This window comes from Phacochoerus africanus, chromosome 10 (genome assembly GCF_016906955.1).
Source record: "Phacochoerus africanus isolate WHEZ1 chromosome 10, ROS_Pafr_v1, whole genome shotgun sequence".
Taxonomy (NCBI): domain Eukaryota; kingdom Metazoa; phylum Chordata; class Mammalia; order Artiodactyla; family Suidae; genus Phacochoerus; species Phacochoerus africanus.
In genome coordinates, this window is record NC_062553.1 from 134058628 (window position 1) to 134083830 (window position 25203).

The 25203-nt window shown below is 45.6% G+C and overlaps 1 protein-coding gene across 1 annotated transcript in view; it reads right to left on the reverse strand.

Annotated features, from left to right (window-relative positions):
- CDS1 (CDP-diacylglycerol synthase 1) overlaps positions 1-24292 on the reverse strand; it is a 78783-nt gene extending 54491 nt beyond the window's left edge. The window contains exons 1-2 of the mRNA XM_047798783.1: positions 23219-24292; positions 3803-3930 (exon numbers count right to left, since the gene is read on the reverse strand). Coding sequence (XP_047654739.1) covers positions 3803-3930; positions 23219-23335 — 245 coding nt within the window. The 5' untranslated portion in view covers positions 23336-24292. The remainder of the gene's footprint in view (positions 1-3802; positions 3931-23218) is intronic.
- Positions 24293-25203: the final 911 nt, after the last annotated feature.

Below are 25203 nucleotides of genomic sequence, written 5' to 3' on the forward strand. Positions count from 1 at the left end.
TACTCTCTTGGATTACATAGACACTACTCTTCCCGGAAAATTCTCCTCCCCCAACAAGATCAAAGACTTAATTTCCTTAATTTAAATGACTCCCCAAGGAAAAAAAATGTATACATGTAGGTGTAACTTGGTCCCTATGCTGTACAGTGGGGAAAAAAATAAATAAATAAAATAAATGACTCCCTAGATCTCCCAAAAAGACAGTACAATGTTAAGCACATATTTAAACAGAATAGATACACCCATTGATACAGCTGCACCAACAGTTCTCTCCCAGAGGAGCAGCATGGAATTCAAAACCAAGCATGGATGGATGTGCAAATACGTACTAGAGGCTGGTCTGGTTCTGAATTCGAAATTCCTCATTTCTTCTACCAAAGGCCACCGAGATCACATTAGAGAAAAGCCATAATTTTGAGGCCAGGTCACCACCTCACAGATCGTTTTAAATAAAGGAACTCGAAATCAGGAAAGGGCAATTTCACTCAAGTCTCATGTCTCCAGGACCTATATGAGCTGGATATGAAATTTCCAGAGTATTTAAGTAAGCAGTGTCCTCAGAAGTGATTATGTGATGCAATTCCACCCTTATTGCTCAAATCGGCTACGTGATGCACCGTGTCCTACCATTACTACAACTCTTACTTGGCTTTTACGTCACAAGTAATGACAAAATCAAATATAAGTATTTTTATTCCTAGTGGCATGAGCATCAAGAGTCGTCAAAGACCTGGGTCGGCAAGGCGGTTCACCTGAGCCAAGAAGGAGGGACACAGAGGCACGTCTCAAGAATAAACGGGAACTTGGTGGGCCGCCTAGCAAAGAGCAGGAGTGTTGAGAAAGTCCACCTGCAGCCCTGGGAGGGAGGGGACCGGAAGTGTGCAAGTTCCCAGAGAGAAGGAAGACGGCACCATTGTTGTACCAGAGCACCAGTGAGGCTATGCCTGGATATTTTCATGGTGTTTCAACCTGGCACTAGTAATATCTGGGCCAGATAATTTTGTTGCAAAGAGCAGTTCTGTGTTACGAATGGGTATTCCTTGGCCTCTACCCACTAGACGCTAGCAGCACCCTGCCTTACTGTGACCACCTAAAATGTTTCCAGATGTTGCCAAGTGTTCAGGGCGTAGGGGAAGGTACAAAACCCAGTGCACTGCCCCTGGAGGGAGCTCCTAAGTTAGACTCCCTGCTGAAGAAGCTCTTCACTAAAGAGCAGAGCCAGACTTCACTGGCTAATGAATATTCATTTCCACACACCTATATACAGCTCAAGAAATAGACTGGGAAAACCTGCCAAGTGACTGAAGACCTTTCCAGGTCCCTTCAATGTCTCTCCTTTTTTTTTTTTTTTTTAAGGGCCATACCCGTGGCATATGGAGGTTCCCAGGCTAGGGATCGAATGGGAGCTACAGCTGCCAGCCTACACCACAGCCACAGCAAGGACAGATCCGAGCCGCGTCTGCGACCTACACCACAGCCCACGGCAATGCTGGATCCCTGATCCACTGAGTGAGGCCAGGGACTGAACCCACATCCTCATGGATACTAGTAGGACTTGTTTCCACTGTGCCATAAAAGGAACTTCCCTTCAATTTCTTTTTGGCGCCATATATTAGAGCCTTAAAAATGAACATAAATCTTGACCAAGCAATTTCATTTTAAAATTTTTATCCTAAGAAAATAATTATGGATGCTAAACAAAAGTTGGCAAGAGGAGTTCTCTCATGGTGCAGGGGGTTGAGGATCTGGCATTGTTATGGCAGCAGCTTGGGTTGCTGCTATGGTGTAGGTTTGATCCCTGGCCCAAGAAACTGCACATGCTGCAAACATGGCAAAAAAAAAAAAAAAAATTAGCTGCAAAGGAATATGTTTACTGCAAAGTTGGTTTTAATTGTGAAAATTTAGAAATCGGCTAAATGTCAGCAACACCAGCATACCTATTTAGTGAAGTAAGTTGAACTATAGTCACACAAAGGAATATACTATACAGCCATTAAAATATTTATATATATTTAAGGATGTTGTCATAATGCTATGGAATAAAAATGAAAACTGTGTAGAGAACAGTATAATACTATTTTTACTTTACACACACAGACACACACATGTACACAATGCAAAAGAAAAAAGTCTCAAAGATAAAAATCACCATCTTTTAAATATGAATGTCTTGGTAAGAGGATTATGTGATTTTCTTTTGCAAACCATGTACACTTCTTATGTAATCAGCATTTTTAATCCTATGCACCTACAACTTCAAAATCTTTGCAAGGCAGACTATTTGGGGTATTAAATAAAAAGAGGCTAAAATGTATAAAATACAGCTTTTGATACATTCATTTAATCTTTATAGTGTTTACAGAGAAATGTCTTGCAGTTTGTTTGTTTGTTTGTCTTTTTAGGGCCGTACCCATGGGATATGGAAATTCCCAGGGTAGAGGTCAAATCAGAACCGCAGCTTCCAGCCTACACCACAGCCACAGCCACGCCAGATCCAAGCTGTGTCTGCAACCTACACCACAGCTCACGGCAACTCTGGATCCTTAACCCTCTGAGCAAGGCCAGGGATCAAACCTGCGTCCTCATGGATACTAGTCGGGTTCTTAACCCACTGAGCCACAACAGGAACTCCCTACAGAGAAATTTCTTGAAAAGACTGAGAACACTCCTATGTTATCTGTTCTGTTTTTAAAGCCAATTCTTTCACAAGTAGAGCACAAGGCCTAGGTTCAGAACGTAGCTCTACCACCTGCAGCTACCTGACCCTTGAGAGATAACATTTCTGAGCTTCAGCTTCCCCGTTTACACCACAGGTATATAACTACACCTGTGTTACGGGATTGCCGTGTGAGTAAGTTAGTCAACACATATAAAGGGCTTGGAGCAGCACCTAGCAAATATATACTAGTATTTATACCACTCAGTAAGTACTAGCTACTATTACTTCCTATTGCTACTTTACCTCAGGAAAAAATATACTATTATGGAAAAATCTTGTTCTGAATGACACACAAAGGAATGGTAAGAACTGCTTCATAACATTTTTACAGCGGTTAAAATATGCATTCGTGTCTCTTGGGGGTATTGTGTAAAATGCACCCTTTACTGTGTGTCACAGTATTAAAAAGTTGGAAAAATGCTGTACCAATATGTAAGTACCGAAGCTGAAATGTGTACCAATATTTAAGATTTCACATTAATCTGGAGTACATTTTATATTTATTTTGCTTCTTAAATTTTATGATTCATATCACAAAGTGTACAATGGAGAGCAATATAAAATTAGCTGAAATCAGGTGGTGATTAAAGATTGAAAAGCACAAATGGAAAATGGTAAAAGATTGTGGAGTTTTGGACACTGGTTTTTAAACTCAGTTAAAAGAAAAAAATATATATATACCTATTTCTGTCCGGCATTTGAGAAACAGAGAACAGAGAACATAGAATTTTCTGTATTAGATGTTCCAATGCCAGCAAAGGCAACCTGATGTGGCAAATGGATTACTGGCTTCAGAAACCTGACAGACTGGGGCAGGAAGGCCAGGGCCACATCTTATTAGCTCCGTAACCTTCCCCAGGTAGCCTCTCAAACTTGGTTTTCTCATACCTAACAAGATTTGAAGGATTAATGAAAGGATGTAACTAAGCATCTAACATTGTGCCACACAGACAGCGAAAAAGTGTAAAGCTCTCTAACTCCAAAACTTTAAAAAAAGGAAATGTATTACACCGGACATGGTCCAGGATAAGCATCCAGCTTGTCTTGGGTACCCACAATATACTCATCTTCGACAACTCATACCTTGAAGACAAACCAGACAGAGCTCTCTTGAGGATCTCAGGGGTTCTATCTGAGGATGGTGGAATGTCTGGAATATCAGAATCTGTTCTGGAATCCAAATCTCCATATCTGTCATCAATATCTGTTTCCTAAAGTTAAAGAAAAAAAGAAAGTCACTTTGCAAAATAAAAGAAAAAAACCCCCGCATGCTTGCCGATGCATTTATTTATTGTTCAGTGTGCCGACTCTCGTTCATGTAACTCACAACAAAGAAATAACTATACCTTACCTTGAGCATCCAAGCACCACTGTGCATCCCAGTTAGCAAAGTTTGACTACCTCTGCTAAAATCTAGCAATATAAAGGACTGATTTAGACAGAAGAGACAAAAACCCCTATATTATCTAAATCAGAAATCTACCACGGAATCGAATATTTATGATTTTTCTACATATCAGAGAACGTGGTGTTAACTCCATGTAGAGTCTGATTAACTGCACACTGTCCCTTTTTCTTTGCTTCCAATCAAGGCATCGGCAACAAAAGTAGTATCTTACACTGACCTAGCACTTCATATACACATAGATGGAGATGGGTAGGTGGGTAGGTAGGTAGACACACACACACACACACACACACACAATTTTCTAAAGCATTTAAACTACCATCATCTTATTAGACCCTCAAGAGACAATCCTGGCCCAAATGGCAGAGTGTGAAGACCTTAAACTCACATCCTCTCATGGGCACACCAAGTTTACAACTATTTTTTTTTTGTCTTTTGTTGTTGTTGTTGTTGCTGCTATTTCTTGGGCCGCTTCCGCGGCATATGGAGGTTCCCAGGCTAGGGGTCCAATTGGAGCTGTAGCCACCAGCCTACGCCAGAGCCACAGCAACGCGGGATCCGAGCCGCGTCTGCAACCTACACCACAGCTCACGGCAACGCCGGATCGTTAACCCACTGAGCAAGGGCAGGGACCAAACCCGCAACCTCATGGTTCCTAGTCGGATTCGTTAACCACTGCGCCACGACGGGAACTCCCAAGTTTACAACTATTAACAGATAGAATCTACCAGAAATGATCTTCTACCACTGAAGATACAAAAGAGGAAACACAAGGAGACAGTAAGAGGGGTAGAAGTAGGTGGGCAACCTACAGATGGCGGAATAATTACTGAGGTTCTCCCCTAAGAATGAAGGGTCTGAGCTCCACATCGGGGTCCCAGCCTGGGGGTCTTGCATGGGGAAAACAAGCTCCTAGAACATTTGGCTCAGAAAGCCAGGGGACTTACTTCTGGGAGACCTGGAGGCGGTGGGAAATGTAGGCATCACTCTTAAAGGGTGCACAGAAAATCTCCCATGCTCTAGGATTCAGGGCAAAAGCAGTAACTGGAAAGGAGCCTGGGTCAGATCTACCTACTGATGTCGCCAAGTTTCTCGTAGAAACAGGAGGCAACTGGGACTCGCCCCAGGGCCACAGACACCAGTGGCGGCCATTTTGGGGAGCTTGTTCTACCAGAGACACGGATGCTGGCAAGTGCCATTTTGGAACTCTTCTTCCAGCTTATCAGCCTTGGGATCTGACCCCACCCACTCTCCACCCAGTAGCTGGCAGGCACCAGTATTGGGACACCTCAGGGCAAGCAACTAGCTAAGCAGGGACTCCATCCCACCCACCAGCAGGCAGGCTACCTTAAGAAAATCTGAGCCCACAGTCCCCCACACCGCGCCCCAGACATGGCTCTGTCCACCACAGGGCCTAGAACCCAGCCTCATGCCCAGGTACTAAACTCTGGAGCCCATAGGACCCTGCAGCCAGAAACTCTGGAACCCAGCTGCACTCACCAGTGGGCATCTACCAGCTTCAAAAGCCCATGGGATCAGGCCCATCCCACACATGAGCCACCCCCCCCCCCCCGCCCCAGGCTTGGGACCAGCCACAGGACAAACCATGCCACAGCCCTGCACACCAGCAGACCAACACCAGCCTGGAGACACCTTAGGCCCCTCAGCCAGCTAACCCGATATCTGGCCCCATTCACTAGTGGGTCAACCCAAGCTTCCAGACACCCTGGGCCCCACAGCCAGCTGTGTCAGGAACCAGTTCCACCCAATTAGTAGCCTGACACCAGCTCTTATGCCTGAGCCTGCAACCACCACCCCAGAACTTGAGTTTGCCCACCAATGGGACAGCACTAGCCCTGGGACCCCCTGGGTTCCACAACCAGTGACCTCATGACCTGGCGCTACCAAACAACGGCTGGCAGTCTCTACTCAAGGCAGAGCCCAGCAATCAACTGGACCAGGGGCCAGATGCACCAACCAGACTAACCACAGTAGTCAGCCCTCCATGAGAGAAGGACCCACACAGCCTACACAGGGCAACCCTACAGCACAGACCTCAGATGACCAGAGAGGAGTGCACTGCTGGGATGCATAAGACATCTACAAAACCACTTCTCCAAGGTCTGCAAACATATATATTATAACAGCATATTAGGTAGAATGAGGCAACAGAAGACATGTTCCAAATGAAGAAACAAGCTAAAAACCTGGAAGAAGACTAAGTGAAGTGCAGACAGGCAGTCTTCCCAAGAAGAATTCAGGGTAATGCTCATAAAGTTGACAAAGAAATGGATGAATGAAGTCCAAAGTTAGAAGTTTGCAACAAAGGCTTAGAAGATAAAAAGAAGAACCAAACAGATGAAGAACACAATAAATGAAAGATACACTAGAAGGAATCAACAGTAGATTAAATGATACAGAGGAAAAGATCAGTGACCTGGAAGACAAAGTAATGGAAATCACTGAAGTTCAACAGAAAACAGAAAAAAAAATAAAATAAAATAAATGAGGACAGTTTAAGAGAACTCCGCTTCAATATCAAGTGTACCAATATTTGCATTACAGGGGTCCCAGAAGGAATGGGGTGGGGGAGAGAACATATTGGAAGACATTAGAGCTGAAAATTAATCAGCTTACTTAAGACAATCAAGTACATATACAGACTGATACATATAAACACAAGGTAACCACAAACCAAAATTATACAATAGACACAAACACAAAAAAGAGAAAAGAATCCAAACATAATACTAAAGATAATCATCAAATCCCAAGAGAAGAAAACAACAGGAGGAACAAAAAAGCGCTATAAAAACAAGCCCCAAACAATTAACTAAATGGCAAAAAAGAACAAACATATCAATACTTACTTTCAATGTAAATGGACTACATGCTCCAATCAAAAAACACAGAGTAGCTAAATGAATACAAAAACAAGAGCCATAAATAATGCTGCCTCCAAGAGACTCACTTCAGATCTAAAGACACACACAGACGGATAGTGAGGAGATGGAAAAGAGCACTCCATGCAAATGGAAATCAAAAGATAGCTGGGATGGCAATACTTATTCTCAGACTTTAAAATAAAGACTATAAAAAGAAACAAAGTAGTAAATCAGGTGATAATCAAGAGATCAGTCCAAGAAGAAGATATAATAATTACAAATATATAGGCAGTCAACATGGGAGCACCTAAATACATAAAGCAAATATAAACAGACGTGAGGGGAGAAACTGACAGTAACAGTAATAGTAGGGACCTTAGCACTCCACTAACATCAATGTACAGATCATCCAGACAGAAAATCTTCAATGACATATTAGGCCAGATGGACCTAAAAGATATAGAAGATTCCATCTCAAAGCAGCAGAATACACATTCTTTTCAAGTGCACATGGAATATTCTCCAGAATAGATCACAGGTTATGTATGCTAGGCCACAAAACAAGTCTTGGTAAATTTAAGAAAACTGAAATTATATGAAGTATTTTTTTCTAATGACAATACTATGAGACCAGAAATCAATTACAAGCAGGGAGAAAAAGAAAAACTACAAACATGTGGAGGCTAAACAATATGCTACTAAACAACCAATGAATCACTGATGAAATCAGAGGAAACAAATACCTGGAGAAAAATGAAAATAAAAACACAATGATTCAGAGTTCCCTTCATGACTTAGCGGTTAACGAATCTGACTAGGATCCATGGGGATGCAGGTTTGATCCCTGGCCTCGCTTTGTGGGTTGTGGATCTGGTGCTGCCAAGAGCAATGGTGTAGGTCACAGACATGGCTTGGATCCCACATTGCTGTGGCTGTGGTATAGGCCAGCAGCTGTAGCACAGATTTCACCCCTAGCCTAGAAATCTCCATATACCATGCATGTGGCCCTAAAAAGACAAAACAAACAAACCAACCAAAAAACCCCAAACACCAATGATTCAAAATCTAAACCACACAGCAAAAGCAGTCTAAGGGGAAGTTTACAGTGATATAAGTATACAATAAACTCGCAGTTAACATGATACTTAATAGTGAAGAGCTGACAATTATTATTATTACTTTTTTTGTTTGTTTTTTAGCCCCACACCCGTGGCATATGGAGGTTCCCAGGGTAGGGGGTTAATCGGAGCTGCTGCTGCTGGCCTACTCCAGAGCCATAGCAATGCCAGATCTGAGTTGCATCTGTGACCTACATCACAGCTCACGCCAACACCAGATCCTTAACCCACTGAGGCCAGGGAAAGAACCTGCAACCTCATGGTTGCCGGATTCATTTCTGCTGTGCCACAATGGGAACTCCCACAAAGATAGCTTTTGTCTAAGAAAAATCAGGAGTAGGATGAGAAAGATCACTCTTGCTACTTTTCTTCAACACAGTACTGGAAATCCTAGCAAAAGCAACAAAATAAGAAATGAAATAAAATGTATCCAAATTGGAAAGAAAAATTGTCACTCTTTGCAGATATGATAGTATACATAGAAAACCCTAAGGATACCAACAAAAGACTGCTAGAGCTCATCAATGATGGTAAAGTTGGAGGATACAAAAGTAATATACATGAATCTATTGCATTTCTGTACACTAACAAACTATCAGGAAGGGAAATTAAGGAAACTATCACATTTACAGTTGCATTGAAAAGAATAAAATACCTAGGAATAAACTTTCCTAACAAAGTAAAAGACCTAAATTCAGGAAACCATAAGATACTGATAAAGGAATCTGGAGATGACATAAACAGATGGAAAGATACACCATGTTCATAGACCAGGAGAATCAATATCATTAAAATGTCCATACACCCTAAGGCCATCTATAGACTTGATGCAATGCCTATCAAAATACCAATAACATTTTTCACAAAACTAGAACAAAAATTTTTTAAATTTGTATGGAATCATGAAAGGCTCCAAACAGCCAAAACAAATCTCAAGTAGAGAAATGGAATTATCACATTCCCTGACCTGAGACTATACTACAAAGCTACAGCCATCAAAACAGTAGGGTTCTGGCACAAAAATAGACACATAGATCAATAAAACATAATAGAGAGCCCAGAAATAAACCCATGTGCTCCTGGTTAACTAATTTATGACAAAGGAGGCAAGAACATACAATGGAGGAAAGACAGTCTCTTCAATAAGTAATGTTGGAAAGCTGGACAGTTACATGCAAAAGAATGAAGGTGTAATATTTTCTGACACTATGCACAAAATAAACTCAACATGGATTAAAGACTGGAGTTCCCTCTGTGGCTCAGTGGGTTAAGGACCCAATGTTGTCCGCATGAGAATGTGGGTTCTATCCCTGACTTCCTCAGTGGATTAAGGATTCTGCATTGCTGCAAACTGTGGGGTAGGCTCCAGCTGTGGTTCCAATTTGACCCCTGGCCCAGGAACATCCATTTGCCACTAGTGCAGCCATAAAAAAAAAAAAAATGGATTAAAGACCTAAATGTAAGACTGGAAACCATAAAACTCTTAGATGAAAACATAGGCAGAACACTCTTTGACATAAATTACAGCAAAATTTTGGGGTGTCAGTCTCCTAAAGCAAAGGAAATAAAAGCAAAAATAAACCAATTAAACTTAAAAGCTTTTGCATAGCAATGGAAACCACAGACAAAATGAAAAGACAACCTACTGAATGAGGAGAAATCTTTGCAAATGATGTGACCAAAAGGAATTAATATCCAAAAATATAAGTAGCTCATAAAACTCAGTATCAAAAAAACAGCCCAATCAAAAAAAAATGATCAGAAGATCTGAATAGACATTTTTCCAAAGAAGACATATAGACAGACAACAGACAAATGAAAAGATGCTCAACACTGCTAATTATCACAGAAAGGCAACTCAAACCTGCAATGACATATCACCTCACACCTGTCAGACAGGCTATCATCAAAAGGACCACAAAGAACTCCTGCTGTGCCGCAGTGGATTAAGAATCTGACTGCAGTGGCATAGCTTGCAACTGCAGTTTGGTTTCAATCTCTGGCATGGGAACTTCCATATGCTACTGGTGCAGCCATTTGAATAAAGAAGAAGAAAAAAAAAAAGACCACAAATAACAAATTTTGGGAGAAAACAGGACCCTGTACACTGTTGGTGGAAATGTTACTTGCTGAAGCTATCGTGGAAAACAGTATGGAGGTTTCTGAAAAAAGTAAAAATAGAACTACCAACTACTCCAGCAATTCTACTTCTGAGTATGTATCTGAAGGAAATAAAAACAGTAATTTAAAAATAATAATGCACCCCAATGTTCACAGCAACATTATTTACAATAATCAAGACACAAAAACAACCTGTGTTCATCAACAGATGAATGGATAAAGAAGCTGTGGTACATATACTCAATGGAATACTACTCAGCCATAAAAAAGAATAAAATTTATGATATGTGGAGTTCCCGTTGTGGCTCAGTGGTTAACAAACCTGACTAGCATCCATGAGGACCTGGGTTCAATCCCTGGCCTCACTCAGTGGGTTAAGGATCTGGCATTGCTGTAAGCTGAGGTATAGGTTGCAGCCACGGCTCGGATCCTGCGTTGCTGTGGCTATGATGTAGGCTGGCAGCTACACCTCCGACTGGACCCCTGGGAACCTCCATATGCCGTGGATGTGGCCCTAAAAAGACAAAAAAAAAAAAAAGTTAAATAAAAATGATTCTATACTGTTTAAAAAAAAATTTGCTATTTTGCAACAACATGGGTGGGCTTGGAGGGTATTACACTTAGTAAAATAAGTTAAGAGAAAGACAAACAGTGTATGCTCTCATTTATATGTGGAATCTAAAAAATAAGACAAATGAATACAATAAAACAGAAACAGACTCAGATATAGAGAAGACGCTAGTGACTACCAGTGAGGAGGGGAAGGAAGGAGGGCACGATAGGAGTAGAGGATTAAGAGGTACCAATTATGGAGTTCCCATCTTGGCTCAGTGGTTCATGAACCCAACTGGCATCCATGAGGACACGGGTTTGATCTCTGGCCTTGCTCAGTGGGTTAAGGATCTGGTGTTGCTGTGAGCTGTGGCGTAGGTTGAAGATGCGGCTCGCATCTGGTGTTGCTGTGGCTGTGGTGTAGGCTGGCAGCTGTAGCTCCAATTTGACCCCTAGCCTGGGAACCTCCATATGCCACAGGAGCAGCCCTAAAAAGCTTAAAAAAAAAAAAAAAAAAAGGAGATACCAATTATGACGTATAAAATTTGGTACAAGCATATACTGTACAGAAAAAATTTTTTTTGCCTTTTTAGGGCCACATCCACGGCATATGGAGGTTCCCAGGCTAGGGGTCAAATCAGAGCTGCAGCTGCCAGTCTACACCACAGCCACAGCAACACCAGATCCGAGCCATGTCTGCAACCTACACCACAGCTCATGGCAACGCAGGATCCTTAACCCATGGAGCAAGTCAGGGATCGAACCTGCTCCCTCATGGTTACTAGTCAGATTCACCTTCACTGAGCCATGATGGGAACACACACACAAAATTTTTGTATAGATAGACAATCCCAGTAAAGTAGGCCAAACATATCATTACTGTTTCACTGACAGGTAAACTAGAACCAAAAGCATTTACTCTGGTGGCGTGATTCTTTTTTACAGTTATTTAAAATCTAAATTGACTTCTAAGAGTATATAGACAGGGGAGTTCCCACTGTGGTGCAGTGGAAACAAAGTGACTAGTGTCCGTGAGGATGTGGGTTTGATCTGTCTCCCCCCCCACGCACACCCACCCTGCCAGCAGCCCGCAGCCCACAGCCCGCAGTGTGCGCTGCGTACACCTACTTTGCAAAGTGGTCTCTCAAGGGTGGGGAGGCGCTGCACTGGGTCAGAGGGAGGAGAACACGGATAAGAGGTGAACATGAGCAGAGGAGCCCCGAGCAGAAAGGTGCCCCAGAAGTGAGGCTAGGAATGGCAGTGCCTAGGTGTTTAGAATGCTCGGGAATCTCCACACATACTCAGCCTTTCCCAGCACCGACAGTTTGGCACATTACATCACCCCCTCTGTTTCTTGACCACAAAATGGAAACATTTACTATAAGCCCAGGACTCAGTTAAGTCAAGGAAGCAGTAAGGCTGTCATTACTGCCGAACCCAATTCCTCGGTAAGTGGCTCACCAAACAAAACGCTGGCCTTGGGGTGGGGCGTATTATCAGTTTTCGTAAAGCAATAATAAGCCTTTGCCTACTAACTATAAGTTTCTCATTAAACAACTATGAAATTCAGTGTGACACTTCACCAAAAATGACAAGCGAAAGAGAAATGTCACCTTCCCACTGTGACACTGAGAGGCAGGTGGCCCCAGAGCAGCTTAAACAAAGGGAGATGCTGGTTAACAAACCCCCGGACAGGACACCTGACGAGACCGGAGACCCTGCTATTAGCCTGATGTGCCCGCAACAAAGGAACACATCACTCTTTTTCCTCTGCTTTGCTACTCTTTTTTTTTTTTTTTTTTCACCATCAGAAAGCCAGAGTGGTACAGGCACGGCATGAGGGGTAGTGCAGGTGGTAGCGGGGGAAGTGGCTCAAAAGGCACATCACCAGGTTGCAGAAAGAGCACCAGACCAGGAGTCAGGATTTGCAAGTACAGTCATCACTCAGTGTCTACACAAGGGATTGCTTCCAAGACACCCTCAGGTACCGAAATCAGAGAAGGTGTGGTATTTGTACATAACCTACCTACATCCTCCCCCACACACTTTAAATCATCTCCAGATTACTTATAACACCTAATGCGATGGGACTACTTGTAAATACATTTTTTTTTTTTTGTCTTTTTAGGGCCACACCAGGGTATGTGGAAATTCCCTGGCTATGGTTCGAATCAGAGCTATAGCTGCTGGCCTATGCCCCAGCCACAGCCATGCCAGATCTGAGCCATGTCTGCGACCTAAACCAATGCTGGATCCTTAACCCACTGAGCGAGGCCAGGGATTAAACCTGTGTCTTCATGGATACTACTTTCTGCTGCACCACAACAGGAACCCCCATGTAAATACAATTTAAACTGTTTTGAGTATGCAGCAAATTCAAGTTTTGCTTTTCGGAACTTTCTGGAATCTTCTTTCTTTTCCTTTTCAATATTTTGATCCACAGTTGGTTAAATCTGCAGATCTGCAACCCATGGATATGAGGGCTGACTGCACTAATTCTCCCTCTACTCTAACTAGTAGTATGACAAAATGCAAGTCAACCCTAAAGAAAGTCTGCCTTTGGCTTTCTTCTAAAAGTTAGGAACTAGGATTCAAACTGTGCTTCTCAAAACACTCGCGCTCTCAGCAAGCCACCTCAAAGTCCACTTCAGTAACAGGTGATTTGCCACAACCCTGCCCCCTCCACACCCCAAGAAAGCTGCCCTGCTTTTATTTTTAAGTTCCTGATTTCTTTTTTTAATATAACTTAGAGAAGCACAAAATGAAAAACTTAAGATTTAACGAGGTTATTGAGTTTCATTCTAATAACTGAATAATAAAAGATAACTCCTAAACGGCGGCATTTCAGAGCTATGTGACTCCACACTCTCGGAATGAGTCGCAGACACGCTCGTGTTTCTGTATGTTTGGGGTGGACCTCCTTACCAAGACACCAGACCTGACAAGGAAAACAAGATCAGTCCTTAAATGATCAAGAGCCACAGGGCATTGTGTGCTGAATGAAGGGAACCAACTCAGGAGCTGCTTCCCAAGCTCATGATTTAAAGATGACAACCCCCCACCTTCCATCCTTGCCCCCGGTTCTCCCGACACCACGAGGTGACTGTGGTCACCGTTCTCCTGCGCATCTCTCTCCACACTCGGGACCCCCGTAAGCCCGCATCCCCCACTCCCAGCAGCAGGCCGTCTTTGGCTGCGCTCCTCCCCACAACTGAAATTCAGCAGAAGCCACCTGCCGCCCCTCCTGTGTTTCCTACTCAGGGAGGGACCCCCCCGCCAGAACTGCAAGGTCAGAAACTTAACCCGTGCATCTCCTTGAAGCAGCACCTCCAGGGAGTCAGCACCGAGCCTGCCATGAATCCCGAGTCCCCCGCCACCGCCCTCACCCACTGCCACTACCCTTGCCGAGCCTCACCCTCTCTCAGTGCCCACTTCCCCTGCCTCCGTCCTGCCCCCGCTCCCACCCACTGTCCACATGAAGGAACCTTTCTGGACCACAAAGCTGACCTTAGTGCTCCCCAGGCCCAAACACCCCGGACGGCGCCAAACCACCTTAATGGTGCCGTTACTCTTTTTCATTATTGGACCCTGCTCTTCCAGCCCCTTCTGATGACTCCCCAGTTTCCACACAGAGCCACTGTCTCCCTTGCATCCAGGTCCTTGTTCTAGGTACAAAGCACAAACAGTGCACTGTCTCTCTTGCCCACATCCTGCTTCTAACCCTCCTTCCCTGTTCCCCAACCTGGCTACTGCCCACTCACCCTCTGATCTCACTTTCAAGGTCACGTCCTTTAGAAATGTCTTTCCTGTCTACGGCCATACCACCCTGAACGCGCCCGATCTCCGTCTGATCTCAGAAGCTAAACAGGGTCGGGCCTGGTTAGTACTTGGATGGGAGAAATGTCTTTCCTTGCAGTTCCCGTCATGGTGCAGCAGAAAGGAATCCGACTAGGAACCATGAGGTTGCGGGTTTGATCCCTGGCCTTGCTCAGTGGGTTAAAGATCCAACATTGCCGTGAGCCGCAGCATAGGTCACAGATCCTGCGTTGCTGTGGCTGTGGTGTAGGCCAGCGGCTGTAGCTCTGACTGGACCCCCAGCCTGGGAACCTCCATGTGCTGCAGGTGTGGGCCTAAAAAGAAAAAAAAGTGTCTTCCCTGACTCCTAGCTCCAGTTAGTTGCTCTTCAGCTGTGTTTCTGTAACTCTCCTAATGTTTACCTATTAGTCTAAATTTAAATTGTCTATTACTTGTCTATATTTTCCAGTAGTTCATAAACTTTTTGAGAAGAAGAAATACAATTGGCCTCACTTTTTTTTTTCTTTCTGCATTTTAGGCCGCCCCTGCAGCATTTGAAAGTTTCCAGGCTAGGGACTGAATCAGAGCTGCAGCTGCTGGCCTACGCCACAGCCACAGCCACACCAGATCCGAGCGGCATCTGCGACCTACACCACAGCTCACGGCAACACAGAATCCTTAACCCACTGAGTGAGGCCAGGGATCAAACTCGAATCCTATGGACACTTGTCGAGTTCATTACTGCTGAGCCACGATGGGAAATCCCAAATATGAGAGCATCTCAGAAAACTCAGAACTGTTCTGTTAGAAGTCAAGACGCCGTTGCTTAAGGTTTTGCGACACAGGACTCTACATTAAATGTTTTTTTTTTTTTGTCTTTTCTAGGGCCGCTCCCGCGGCATATGGAGGTTCCCACGCTAGGGGTAGAATCGGAGCTGTAGCCACCGGCCTACGCCAGAGCCACGGCAATGCGGGATCCGAGCCGAGTCTGCAACCCACACCACAGCTCACGGCAACGCTGGATGGTTAACCCACTGAGCAAGGGCAGGGATCAAACCCACAACCTCATGGTTCCTAGTCGGATCCGTTAACCACTGCGCCACGACGGGAACTCCTACATCAAATGTTTTATTGACAGTTTACATAATCCAGACCTAAAGCGCATCGTAGTGGGTCATGGGACCCCTTGCAAGCTCAAGGAGGAACACTGTCTTTTTTAAGGCGTTGTCTTACTGATGCTAGAATGTTGCTCTTTACAGCGGAGCAGGTATTCCCGTCGGTGGAGGAGGTCTGATGGATGCATAGCGAAGATGCACGGTGTAGGGGGAACCAAAGGGCAGAGAAGAATTGTCTCATGTTTAAGTTTTTCTTGTCTTGCCATGAAATATGAATTTTATTTCACAACGAAAACAACTCAGATGTCAAAAAGGACAAACCGGGCTACAACCTTACCATGAAATACTAGTCAGTAACAAAGATGAACTACTGATGCAGCAACGATACGGATGAATGTCAAAATAATTGTGCTGAGTGAAAAGGAGCCAGGGAAAAAGGTATCTAGAATATGTATGTGTGTACATATATATACATACACACACGCACATGTGCATACACATACGTGTATATAGTATTCCATTTATATAAAATTCCAGAACATGTACACTCAGCTGCAGTGCCAGAAAGCAGATGAATGATTATCTGGGGGTCAGAGGGGAATCATAAAAGGGCAGGAGCAGACTTTCAGTGTTGATGGGTGTGTTTTCTTTGCTGCAGTGCCAACTTCACGAGTGCGTGCTCATGTCAGCCTTATCAAACTGCACTCTGTAAGCAGGGTCAACTTTGAGTATGTCACTCTGAGCTCATGGTGACTCCTGAAGAGCACACAGGAACCAGGGGTCCAGGGGTCAGGGAAAGAGGCTGAGGTGTGGACTCCAGTCCATTCAAAATGATGGCTCAAAAAAAAAAAAAAAAGACGGCTCCAAGGAAAAGTCTCTAAAGGAAGGAAGCAGCACTTCAGAAGGCAACAAAGGATAAGAAATTACATCAACTGCAACATCCACCCTTTTTACACCTTGTCCCCTGAAAAGTGCGTCGGACAACCAGGGTCGGCTTCTCCACTACAGGTCCCCTGAGGTTCACACGGATCCCTGCGCTCAATACAGAATGAAAACTGCAAATGAGCAAAGAGAAACTCACAAGTGACACAGAGCTCTGTGCCTAAAGGAGGCCTTCTAAAAATCTTGAAGCTAAATAGTTCTTCTGATTCCACCATTTTCTCTGTCTTTTCATGGTTTCTGTATTTGAGGGGGTTTTTTTTGTTTTGTTTTGTTTTGTTTTGTTTTAGGGCCACACCCGTGGCATATGGAGGTTTCCCAGGCTAGGGGTAAATTGGAGCTGTAGCCGCCGGCCTATGCAACAGTCATGGCAACGTGGGATCCTTAACCCACTGAGCAAGGCCAGGGATCGAACCCATGTCCTCATGGATGCTAGTCAGGTTTGCTAACCACTGAGCCAAGACAATGGGAACTGTGGTTTCTGTATTTTAAAGATGTAAGAAAGAAACTAGCCGGCACCCACCCTCCCAACAAAGCTTACTGCCTCCATTAACGCCACCTTCCAACCCGACTGTCTTCATTACCGTAACTTTACTATTCCAGATACTTGCTCTGGAGTTAACTGCTCATCACAAGAACTCCTGAACGACTCCACCCTTTAACTGGAAGCACCGACAAGTTTCCTCCTAAGACTTTAAACCCTTGCCTGGTGGTTGCCACCAATCCCAAACTGTCACACTGGGATTCTTACCCAATCCTCGTCAAGGCCCAGCATTGAAAGACCTGCCTTAAATCAAACTTCCAATTCTCAATAAAATCCAACTTGCCCTTCCCCCTCCAGGCTTTGCCAAAGCTCCGTGTGGAGGCGGTGTTCTTCCCCACCGCAGGACGCCAAAAACTCAACTTTGTCTTATTAACTGGCTGGGTGGTGATTCTTGGGAAGCCAGAATTCAAAAACTGCTTTTACAAATGGGACCTAATTAAACTTAAAAGTTTCTGCACAGCAAAGGAAACCCTAAACAACACAAAAAGACAACCCACAGAGTCGGAGAAAATCTTTGCAAATGAATGGACTGACAAGGGATTCATCTCCAAAATTTATAAACACCTTCTGCAGCTCCATACCAAAAAAACAAACAACCCCATCCAAAAACGGGTAGAAGATCTAAACAGATAGTTCTCCAAAGAATAAATACAGATGGACAAAAAACACATGAAAAGATGTTCAACATCACTCATTGTTAGAGAAATGCAAATCAAAACCACAATGAGGTACCACCTTACACCAGCCAGAACGGCCATCATCCAAAAGTCTACAAGCAATAAGTGCTGGAGAGGGGGTGGAGAAAAAGGAACCCTAGTACACTGTTGGTGGGGTTGTAAACTGGTGCAACCACTGTGGAAAACAGTATGGAGATGCCTCAGAAAACTAAACATAGAACTACCATTGGATCCAGCAATCCCACTCCTGGGCATCTACCCAGAGAAAACCACGACTCGAAAAGACACATGTACTCCAGTGTTCATTGCAGCACTATTTTCAATAGCCAAGACATGGAAACAACCTAAATGTCCATCGACAGAGGAGTGGAGCAAGAAGATGTGGTACATATACACAATGGAATATTACTCAGCCATTAAAAGGAACAAAATACCAGCATTTTTAGCAACATGGATGGACCTAGAAATTATCATGCTAAGTGAAGGCAGCCATACAATGAGACACCAACGTCACATGCTTTCACTGACATGTGGAATCTGAAAAAAGGACACAATGAACTTCTTTGCAGAACAGATACTGATTCATAGACTTTGAAAAACTTACGGTTTCCAAAGGGGACAGTTTGGGGGGTGGGGGTGGGGGGATGCGCTGGGGTTGTGTGATGGAAATCCTATAAAAGTGGGTTGTGATGATCATTGTGCAAGTATAAATGTAATAAATTCATTGAGTAACTTAAAAAAATATTAAATGGAAAATTCTGGGGGAAAAAACGCTTTTAAATAAAATGAATATGCTGCAAATGGCAACATGGAAAATTATTTAGGTGGTTATATTAGCTAACAATTGATCAACAATTGAGGGAATATCAGCCTACATTTTATTGTGGAAGCCCAGATCTAAATATTCATATTTAATGGACATATTTAGATGAAAAAAAATATAGAAATACAGAAAATGTTCAGTACACCTGCCAGCGATACTAGGACAACGTATGGTGAAGTGTGCCAAAATGAAAAAGTTATGGAAACACACGTCTCAAAATTTAAAGTTTGTTTGAAAACTATTAGAGTATTCACGAAAGTCCGTACGTACACATCTTTCACAACACATCTCAAATGAGGAAGGACAGACGTTAACTGACCTCCAGATTGCTTCACTCTCAACTTCACAAACCCAAATCTGTATCAAAGCAGCAGCCCCAAGTTCAAGCACGTGGGAACCTTGGATGACAGCACACTGTTCCCTGCCCCACCCCCTGTGCCACGGCTGGTCACCCCCTTCTCTCCTACTTCCCGTCCATTCAGGTCTTTGCTTCACTTCCAATTGCTTAAACTCTCTCAATCCATCCAGAGCTTTAAGAGCCACTTTGCGCTTCAGCCTCCTTCCCTGCTCATCGTAACTGTGGTCAGCCAGTTCAATCCTGGGCCCCAGCTCGCTCATTCCCCTGGCATCCTGGACCTGACATTCCTGGCTGCAAGGTGCCTTCCTTATTCTCTCAGCTATTAAACAGGGGCTATTCCTAACCCATACAGCTGAGGAGCAAATAAAGTAAGATGCAAAATTACTGTCCTCTCTACATGACTCCATGAGCATCAAATATTATGACGATTACTGCTACTGAGTAATTTGGTACACGACAAATTTGCGTGATTTTAGTTCACGCAAATCCTCACTGAGTTTGAGGATTCTGCTAGTTGCTTCTTGGTCAGCCTGCGTCGCGCTCTCTAAAATGACATTCCAAAGGTAGCACAGTCAGAGACGGGCTCTAGTTCTACCTCTGCACCTGCTCAAGGTCATTTGGGGCAATAACACACACATTCTAGGGCAAATTTATTATTTTTAAAACACACACACACATATGTGCATGTATGAGTGTGAGTGTGGTTGAACGAAACTGTTTCCAAGATCCCTTGAAGCTCTGTGGTTCTGAGGCCCTACTTCAGCAAGAAAATTGAAAGCATCAGTCGAGCACTTCCATCTTTCCTCTTCTGCTTTTCAAAATGTCTCTGTATCTTCCCTGGATTCCTTCTTTCCTCGCCCTGAATACCGCAATCATCTGTTCTCTGCACTCCATGTCTGCTTTGCTTTTTTTCTAGGGACTGCTTTCCTCACCAGCATCTTCACCCGCAACTGACTTCTCTCTGTAAGTATCATCTTCCCTTGATCCTCCAGCTGCTCTCCCGCTCTCCCTTCCCCTGGCCCTTCCTGAGAGTAACCACGGATATTTTACCTCTCACATTCCTCCACCTAAGACTTGGCTTCTGCATTCTAGGATCCTTTGCTAAATTCCATGCCCACTGCCTCCTCCTCGTTTCTAAATGCTAGTGGTGGTCTCTCCTCTAGGCAATTCCTCCTCCTTTAGCTCCCAGGACCTCATGTTCCCAGTGCCTCCTCACATCTCCCGCCCTGCTCTAAACACGAGGCCCTCCCAGGGCTGCCTCCGATTCTCTCCCCTCTCCATCCTAATCGAAGGTCTCCAGGTCTGACCTTTCCTTTCAGTTCCCCTCCCCACCTTGAAGCACCTCTCGATGTTAGAGAATGCCGTACCTGCTCATCCCAAATCATCCACTTCACCCCTAACCTGCAAAAAATCTGCAAACCTGCCCGTTTTTTGCTAGTCTCTTAAGTTGTGGATCAAAGTGCGTCTCCCAGCAGACTCGTCTTCTTTTCCCCCCCTGCCTTTTTGTCTTTTTGAGGGCCGCGCCGGCGGCATATGGAGGTTCCCAGGCTAGGGGTCCAATCAGAGCTACAGCTGCCGGCCTGCACCCCAGCAACACCAGATCCGAGCCGTGTCTGCAACTTACACCACAGCTCAGGGCAACGCCGGATCCTTAACCCACTGAGCAAGGCCTGGGACCGAACTCACAACCTCATGGCTCCTAGTTGGATTCGCTTCTACTGTGCTGCGACGGGAACTCCTCCCAGACATCTTTTAGTTCCAAGCTCAACCCTCGTCTCCTCTTGAAAGCCTTTCCCATTGTCTCCACGTAGTGTCCAGCTATGCCCTCTGTGCTAACAATCAGCCAGGTTCAAACCTGGAATAAATCTCATACACATCTCCTGGCCGGGGGAGGTGGGGGTCGCGTTATCTTTCAATTACTACGCCAGCATTTAGCAGCTGGGAACATCCTCCTGTAGGGAAGAGGCCTGTCTTCCCGTGCTAAGACTCTGGAGCACAGTCTTCTCTCAGTCGAAGTCTCCAGGTCCTGAACAATGAGAAGGTCAGTAACACTGTTACAAAAGACTGCGAAGTGGCATGTACTGTAAGAGCAGAATACGCTTCCTCACCTCTTCTTTTACTGATTCCAGAAGGGTTTTGCCTTTACTGCACTTGAACGGAGAAGGCACTTACAAGCGTTTAAATAAACCAAATATTAACCAGCCTCCGATGTGCAAACTGGATTTTATAATAGCCCTTGACCTGAAAACACAGGTGCATTCAAACATATACCCTGATAAGAAAGGACAGACAGGATAGAGTTCAATGACTCAAGGAACTTGCGATTAAACTCTGAAAGTAAGCCACATTTTGGACGTAGTTTGAAAAATGCTCATCCTTGTCTAAAGAAATTGTAGCAGAACAGGTTACACATGGCAGTATCTACTCTCAGAAAACAAAATCCATCTGGGTAGGCATTAATGAAAACCAACAAGGCAGCATATATAAATAAGTAATCAAGCAGCGAGGTGACCCAGTCACAGATAGAGACAACAGTTCTAATGAGTCAAATCAAACCAGAGAAGTAGTTTCCATTTTTAATATATTAGCGTGTTAAGAAACAAATTAATTCAAAATTACTTTATGGATGGCTTCCTGGAACATGTTTTTTTTCTTATTAAAAGCTTGGTACTTTCTCCCAGTTAAGGCAGTGAACATGGGGAAGCTGGTATTTCCTTGATTCTAAACTATACCAGGGCTAAAACAAAACAAATCCCAACCTAATTAATTCTATTTTTGGTCTAGTTTCCAAGGCAGTTTTCACAAAAACTATTCTCAGCCCACTGTTTTTAGCTTTCTAACATCAACCCTCAGTAGCTGGAAACTGTTACACTTTGTGTAATTCCTTGACACAAATGTTCTATCACAGACTCATTTTATTCCACCTGCCTATCCAGGGTAGGGGGAAAAAAAAAAAAAAAGGATCTGTCTTGCCATTGATTCTAAAGTTTCTTTCCTAAAATCACTATTAAATTTCTTATTTCATGTCGTTGCGGGATATGTTCCTTTATAACCTGGGTAACCTCAAGTTCCTCAAGTTGCAGGTGGAACCCTCCCTATATCAGAACCGTGAGTGAGTCTCAGCAATAGTACAAACCAGAAGAAAGGGAATCAGGAAACAGGTTCTAGTTCCAAAAGGCCATTGACTTGACCTTGGGCAATCCACTTCGCTTCTGTAATTCAAACTGCAATACCTGCTTCCAAAAAGAATGCTTCTATGCAGAGCTTAATTGCTTTGAGGTTCTCAAATAAAGTGGAATTTTATAAACAGAAGATTGTATAAAAACAAACAACTGTCTGGCCCAGTTTCCTAAACAGTCCAGTCTAAAAGGTCATAGAACTGCGTCCCCCGCCCCCAAACTCCTACTTACACCACCGTATTCCTGAATACGTTGAACGTTGACTCTCTTCTACCTTTAAAAAGAACAGTGGTATTACATCTACTTATCCTTCAGTGTGAAGCAAGGGTGATCTATCGAAACGGGAGTTTTAAAAGTCCTCATGAATTACCATGTCAGGTCAAGTGAAATTTACTGGGAGACAGAAGGGCACTATCTGCCATGGACTCAACAGAGAATTACAATTGGGTCACGCGCAGGAGACTCTCAAACCTCCAAAATCTGTTTTAGCGAAAAAAAAAAAAGAGGAAACGAAAGTGCTGATGGAGTGCAAGCAGCCAAGCCTCCAGCGTCAGGATCCAGTGACATGTTAGGACTGAAGGTGCATGTCTTAAGTTGAGTCCCTGCTAACTTTGCTCCCCTACCGAGGGGAGGTGGGAGGTGGCAGCTACTGGAAAAGTACAGCTCTCAGGATGGCAGGTTCCATCCCGACGCTAGCGTCCGGTCCAGATCCCAGAGAGAGAGGGGCTGGGACAAGCAGAAACTGGAGTCAAGGTGGAGTATTTGACTATCCTGGAAGCGGTTGTGATCATCCTGGGAAACGCGCCGTGGCTGGGGGCCGGGTACCATTCGTGAAAGGAGAAAATAAAAGTCAGCTGCGTGGGCTGCGCAGCCGGCGGCCTCACCTGACACCCATCCGCCGGGCCCCACCCTCGCTCCCAGGTGCCCGGGCCCCAACCAGGACCCAGCCTGGGAGTCGGCGTGCGCCTCTCGCGGCTCTACTTACTTTGTCACTGGTGCTCTCGGTTTCGTGGTCGCCGCCTGCTGCCTCTCCCTCGCGGGGTGGCGGCGCCACCGCTCCCCCGGGGCTGGGGCAGCCTCCCCGGTGCCTGAGCTCCCACATCTCCCGCTCCCGCGCGGCCGTGGCACTCGCCTCCGGAGTCCCGAAACCCGAGCTGCGCGCGGGGTCTCGCCAGCTGGCCACCCTGCCGCCCCGCAGCCGCGCACCCCACGTCCCGGAAAGCCGCGGCCACTAACCCGCCCCCACCGCGGACGCGCCACCGCCACGCGGGGTCACCCCCAAAACGGCATCAACGAGCGAACGCTCGAGGCCGCCGCCAGCGAACGCGGCTGCAGCCGCGGGCGAGGGGCGGGCGCAGGGGGCCGGCTCGGGGTGCAGGACAGGCGCGGGGCGCCCGGCCTGAGCGGGGAAGGCGAGGGCGCGGCGGAACTCGGCCGCCAGTTGCCAGGTGCGCGTCCCCACGCAGAGGCCCAGGTGGGAGGAGAAGGGACAGGGAGGGAAAGAGGAAGCGTGACCCGCTTTCGCGCTCCGCCGGCCGCCCGCCGCCGGGGCCCTGCCCCTCCCCGCCCCGCCCCCGGACGCAGGAGTCGGCCGGTCCCCCCCGACACCTTCCTGCGGGGTCCTGCCTCCCGCAGCAGGTCACGCGCCGCAGGCCCCGCCCCGCCGGCCCCGCCCCTCTGCGCTGCACTGCGGTTCCCACCGCCCCGCCTCCATCGCGGGAGGGTGACGTCATGGGCCCCGACCCGAGGCTCCGCCCGGGTTTCTAGGAGCCCACAGGTGGTGGCTGTGAGAAAAGGTGGGAGCCCTGCGGGCGGAAGCTTAGGGAAGAAGCAGGGAGGCGGAGCAGGGACGAGTGATGAGCGACGAGCTCCGAGGTGAGGAGCGCGAAGTTGCGGCGAGGACCCGTCGGCGAGCCCCTGGGAAGCTGGACGAACTACTCGAAGACGCCTGGTGCGTAGTGACAGCTCTCAGCACTACCCCTTCAAATGGCTCCCCCGCGGCATCGGCTGGCCACACCAGGGCGCGTGGGGTGTTCCGCGCTGTCTCGAAGCAGAAACTTGTCTGGCGGGACGGACTCGATGACTTCCTGGCACTCTGGCCCAGTGTCGTCACCTTCAAAGGAGAAGATGCGTTTGCCTCCCTGGGCGTCCCGGGGTGGGTTCAGCCAGTTTCAATCACACACCGAAACTCTCTAAGGATCGCGTGCAGTAAATCTCCCAAAATTCACTGCGTAGGGTTTGGAGAGGACGCTGAGGTGCCACGGGGTGCAGCTGCCAACCAGCTAATCTCTGAGCTGTCATGGACCTTGGGCTGCTAAAGCTGGACCAGGAAGGGCGCGAGAGCCGCAGTAATACCGTTCTAAATCCCTTTAGACGGTGATTAGTTTTCTTACCATGTTCGTACCACCTGGTCATTACTGACAAGCTGATCAATGGGAGGAAGAAAGGAAACAGGCCGTGATACAAACAAGACAACGTTCAACGTTATTTCTACAAGCAGCCTTACAGAAATAAATCTGCAATATAAATTTCTCAAGGTCATTACGGACACGTTGAAAATGAGTGACATTGTTGTGAAAATTTAATAACAAGCACAAACAAAACGCCAAAGTAGAATATGCACTGAAAAGCAGAGCACAAAGACATTTCCCGTCATCAAACAAATCTTCAAAGTCCGGGTTCAGAGTGGGTCGCCATATTTTCAAAGGGATAGAGAGAAAACTCAGCCTTATGGGAAGAGTAACAAAAACAGACAAACGATAGGAAAGCACGTCCTTTGAGCCACAGTCGTGGTGTGGTTTTTCCTAAGGAACGAAGACTGTGGGGTGACGAATCAATTTGCTCTTCGGTTCTTTGGAGGACCACAGATGAAGGGCTGCCTGCGGTCAAAGAGGCTGCTGCAGGCAGTAGTGGAGTTTCCCACCTCTGGCTCCCTCCCTGCCCAGGGAAAAGGGGCATTAGAAGCTCTCC